Genomic DNA, 5,049 nt, shown 5'->3' with positions numbered 1-5,049 from the left:
GTGTTCTCTGGCAAATGCCAAACGTCCGGCACGGTGTTGGGCTGTAAGCACAACCCCCACTTGTGGACGTCGGGCCTTCATACCACCCTCATGGAGTCTGTTTCTGACCGTTTGAGCAGACACATGCACATTTGTGGCCTGCTGGAGGTCATTTTGCAGGGCTCTGGCAGTGCTCCTCCTGCTCCTCCTTGCACAAAGGCGGAGGTAGCGGTCCTGCTGCTGGGTTGTTGCCCTCCTACGGCCTCCTCCACGTCTCCTGATGTACTGTCCTGTCTCCTGGTAGCGCCTCCATGCTCTGGACACTACGCTGACAGACACAGCAAACCTTCTTGCCACAGCTCGCATTGATGTGCCATCCTGGATGAGCTGCACTACCTGAGCCACTTGTGTGAGTTGTAGACTCCGTCTCATGCTACCACTAGAGTGAAAGCACCGCCAGCATTCAAAAGTGACCAAAACATCAGCCAGGAAGCATAGGAACTGAGAAGTGGTCTGTGGTCACCACCTGCAGAACCACTTCTTTATTGGGGGTGTCTTGCTAATTGCCTATAATTTCCACCTGTTGTCTATTCCATTTGCACAACAGCGTGTGAAATGTATTGTCAATCAGTGTTGCTTCCTAAGTGGACAGTTTGATTTCACAGAAGTGTGATTGACTTGGAGTTACATTGTGTTGTTTAAGTGTTCCCTTTATTTTTTTGAGCATGTGTTTATCCTTTTTGCTATTTATGAATGTGTTATTCAATGCGTTTCTATGGGATTTGGTACTAAAGGCCAAATTCAATATTTTATCATATTTTTAAATAATAATAATATTTATTTTTATACCTAAAGGGGTTCTAAAATTCCAAATCAAATGATGAATGATCAATGGTATGACCCCCAACGTCTTAGACTAGAGAAATAATTGCTTGATGACCTTTACTCTCTTTGGTTGCTTGCTGTTGATCACTTTCCACCTCAAGGTGGCAGTGCACAACTAAATGTTGGTATTGTTTTTTCCGCCAACGACGAAGAAGGAAGCGTTTTCCCTTTCCTGTTTATAGTATTTCCTGTTCCGGTTTTCTAAACGCGTAAAGTGGTTTGAAAACATATATATAGCGTTTGCTTTCAAGAGAGCAAAGGTCGTTTTTTTCTCTTAGCTAATAGCTTAGGTTTAGATTTTGGTAATGCATAGACCGGATTTCAGACAACCCAGTCCGGGCGGAATGGGGTCCCGAGGAGGTGGTTTCAGAAGCCCGACAGGATTCGACAACAGCGGGGTGGGAATGCTTCCTTCGCCGCCGTGGGGATTCCGTGGTGGTCCCCCTCCGTCTTATGGACCACCTAGATTTGGGCAGTTTGATAATGCCTCTCCAAATACTCCTCCGAGAGACTTTGGTGGTAACGGTAATAGGGGTTATCACGGTGGAAGTGGGGGTAAAGGGAGATTTAACAACAACGGCTCATCTCCGGCGTATACACCGCGTCGACAGAATCCGAGTCCTCGTGGCGCTTCTTACAGAAATTCTCCATACCATTCACAAAGTCCTGGACAACATATGGGTTATCAGGTAACTATTGAATGTTTTTGCTGCTTAGACTTGGTGACTAAGTAACCCTTTGTTATAAATTGTCATATTTTCTTAGCGCATCGGGTCTGTGTACTCGCAGCTCCTGCTTTGTGTCGCCTATTTCCCCACAATTGACACTTGCACGGTGTAATTAACGTTACACATTTGATATAACAAATATATGTCTGTCCAACGATAACATAACATAAATAATTAGTGAGTAGAAGACTGAAACGCCACTATTTAACATCAGTATGATTTTGAATAACTAGTGTGTTTTGTCATTTTTTTAGTTTCGATAACACGACGCTCGTCTTTCTCTTTTTCACACGTTTCTGTAATTGACCTCGACGCCCCACCATGTATTTATTTCTGATAATTCGTTTAGTTTCGATGTCTCATAACATGGTGGTTCTTTCCTGAAGGGTTCCCCTCGGCATTCCACTCCGTTTGGGTCGCGTGGTGGCAGGGGCGGCCAGGGGGCACAAGGTGGTGTGGAGAAGTTTTACAACCCGTCTATGCTGCAGGACCCATGGGCTAGCCTACAGCCAGTGGCGGTCACAGACACAAGCAGCTCCCAACAGCAAGCCACACATACAGGCAGGCCAGGGAGGTATTTCAACTAGGACCCCCCCCCTCAAAAACCATGCGGATGAGGCCTCAATCCTTTCCTTTCATATTTACCCTATTCTTTCTTCGTTTCGGACTATTACCAAAACCATTTGATGTATGGTAAAGTTGCCTATAACACAGACAATATAGTACAGCAGTCTTTGAAGATGTCAGAGGATTCACCAGCAACTGTTAGTGGACATGGACTGTCCACTATCTGAAGGTCTTTTCCAGCACACCTTGACTCACACCGTTACTTTTTTAAACCCTGAGCGTGAGACTTCTCAATTTTCAGGGCAATGGCAGCAAACTAAAGCCAAACAGGGAATGCAGTGTACTCAAATTCTTTTAGTGGATTTATTTTATCCATCTGCAAGGTAGTTTAATACGGACATGGTCTGTCTTTTTATGATATGTTAATATATGATATGTTTCCCGTTTTTTAAACATTGTGTCAGTATAAAGTGTCGAAAAGAAAGGGGGGCTTTTTTTTTATTTGATTTAGTTTTACCCCTCAGAACTACAGCGGTGAATCTCTGGGTCCGTATTCACAAAGCATATCAGAGTAGGAGCGCTGATCTATAATCCGTTTTGCCTTTTCAATCATTTAGTGAATAAGATTATGTGGACAGATCCTAGATCAGAACTGCTACTCTGATGCTTTGTGGATACGGGCCCTGATCTCCACAGGGTTAGCGTTGCGTTTTAAGAACTGATGGATTAGTTGGTCTAGCCTGTTGTAGACTGTGTAAACCTCATTCTTGTTCTAGGCTTATTTCTAATGAAATTACACGTTAAATGTATTTTTATTGGTATTTCAAAATGGGCAATATAAACCAGTGACTTGTCACTGCCTCAGGTTTCTACATCTGTAAATATGTATTCTAAAGGATATGTTTTCTTATTGGCAAGAAATAGAATTTGGAAGTTTGATGTAAGTGTTTTTTGTAGTAAATTCAAAAATGGTACAGACGTTTGTGATTTTAGTTTCACTTAAGACAATTGCCAGCAGCATACCACCCTGCATACGACTGCTGGCGTGCCTCTGAAACTAAGCAGGGTCGGTCACTGGATGGGAGACCAGGTGGTGTTGCATGGCCAGTAGGGGGAAGTCTTCCCTCTGGTCTAAGGCGATCTTACAGCCCCAGGGCAGTGAAGGGGACATTGCCCTGTGTAGGGTGCAGTCTTTCGAATGGGACGTTAAATGGGTGGCCTGAATCTGGTCATTTAAAAATGGCACTTTATCTTAAGAGTAGGGGTGTTAACCCTGGTGTCCTGGCAAAATTCCCAACCTAGCCCCATTTCCATCATGCCCACCTAATCATCCCCCTCATTCTTAATTGGCATATGTCACTCCTCACCTCTCCACCTGATGTGTGGTGAGCGTTCTGGCACAAAAATGGTCGCCATGCATCGCTGAGATGGGTGCTACACATTGGTGGTGGAGTCAGTGATTTATTTCCCTCCTACTATGTAAAGTGCTTTGAGTACCTCAGTTGGTAGAAAAGCGCTATATAAATTGAATCAATTATTATTTATGATTGGCCAAGGAGATTATTATTGATTATGTAAATGCACGAGTGGCTTCCTTTATATAATCTGTTAACTTTAAATCTCAAGATATGATTTTACAAATTGACATGGTGCTTGTCCCTTATGCAACAGGCAAGCATGTTGTACTATGTGTACACATTATCACTCACATGTGAACATTTTTTAGTTTACTCTGGTTTGAAATTTGTATTAAACATTGGTTTAACTTTTTATAGCTGTTCATCTAAGGTTGTCCAAGAACAAGCCGAAACATTCACATTAAGATATTTATTTAATTCAGTCAATTTACACAATTCCATATGTTACGAGTTGAAAGGACCTCTGCTACCAGCGGGCAGCACAGACTGAATGATAGCGTCATTGCTCCTAGGTACCAAGCCTCACACAAACCCAACAATAGCATGGGATCCCATGGGGCGTGTTCATTAGGGGCACAGAATGGAAAATGTTTTTCAAACGGGGAAACAAGTCTCTTGACAAGTTCACGCAGTTCCTAACAGTTTTCATTCCATTCCGTGCCTGATGAACAAGACCCAGGTTACAATAATTGTCTTGGTAAAACAAAAAATGTACTATGCTAAAGCTTCTGTTACACTGGAGAGGAGATACTAAAACATAGGTAGGGAATGGTTTTAAAATATTATTTGCAGTGTGCGAATATGTTCACTTCATCTTCATTTTGTAATTTGTGGCAGCTCGTCCTCCTTGTTCTTGAATTTTCAAACAAGATGTTGGAGCCTCGAGCATAGTGGGCCATTTTGATTTTAAGGGGACATTGGCGCAAATTGTTTCCCATTCAGTTTGGCTCCTCCTTTCAGAACCTTTCATTAAGTTCATAGGTACATTCCGTCCGAAGGGCTAGAGTCTATATGTCCAGGACTGACACGGCAACAGTTTACATGACTGGGGATATGAGCACTACATGTGCTATGTTCATGTCGTCATTTTCTGAAATGCATTTCCCATGTTAACTGTCTTCAATATCAAAAGTATTATTATTATAAAAGTAGCCTATTTGAAATTAAAGGGACTATGTAAACGTACATAAGTGTATATATTGTAAATCAGTACATGGATTAATCAGTCGTGTTTATTGGTCTGTATTACCTTGCCTTCGCTCTCAATGGCACGATAGACATTTGTCTAATGGCAAGGTTTTCGGTCATGAGAAAATCCCAATGCCTTAAGGCGCTTGCATACTAGGTTCAGGTTTCTCCTAGCAGAATTCGGCTAGGCGACGTGAACGTATGTGCCTTGTATACTCCATCAAAAAGACCTTTGCTTGAGAGAAAGAAAAAAACAGAAACAGTTATCTTTGTCCCTCTTGAGA

General features: G+C 42.5%; 1 protein-coding gene across 1 annotated transcript; it reads left to right on the top strand.

Annotated features, from left to right (window-relative positions):
* Positions 1–1,046: 1,046 nt before the first annotated feature.
* Positions 1,047–4,333, top strand: LOC121580577 (M-phase specific PLK1 interacting protein). Its single transcript, XM_041895529.2, has 2 exons — positions 1,047–1,553; positions 1,979–4,333. The coding sequence occupies exons 1-2, from the start codon at positions 1,170–1,172 to the stop codon at positions 2,177–2,179; spliced, it is 585 nt and encodes a 194-aa protein (XP_041751463.1). The 5' UTR covers positions 1,047–1,169; the 3' UTR covers positions 2,180–4,333.
* The last annotated feature ends 716 nt before the right edge of the window (positions 4,334–5,049 follow it).

Source organism: Coregonus clupeaformis, chromosome 14 (assembly GCF_020615455.1).
Source record: "Coregonus clupeaformis isolate EN_2021a chromosome 14, ASM2061545v1, whole genome shotgun sequence".
Taxonomy (NCBI): domain Eukaryota; kingdom Metazoa; phylum Chordata; class Actinopteri; order Salmoniformes; family Salmonidae; genus Coregonus; species Coregonus clupeaformis.
This window is presented reverse-complemented; position numbering and strand designations above follow the sequence as displayed.

What these genes read in the sequence shown, in the direction of transcription:
- LOC121580577 (XM_041895529.2), top strand. Translation starts at nt 1,170, where the DNA reads ATGCATAGACCGGATTTCAGACAACCCAGTCCGGGCGGAATGGGGTCC. An exon ending in GACAACATATGGGTTATCAG is followed by an intron (nt 1,554 to 1,978) that starts GTAACTATTGAA and finishes TCTTTCCTGAAG; the next exon opens with GGTTCCCCTCGGCATTCCAC.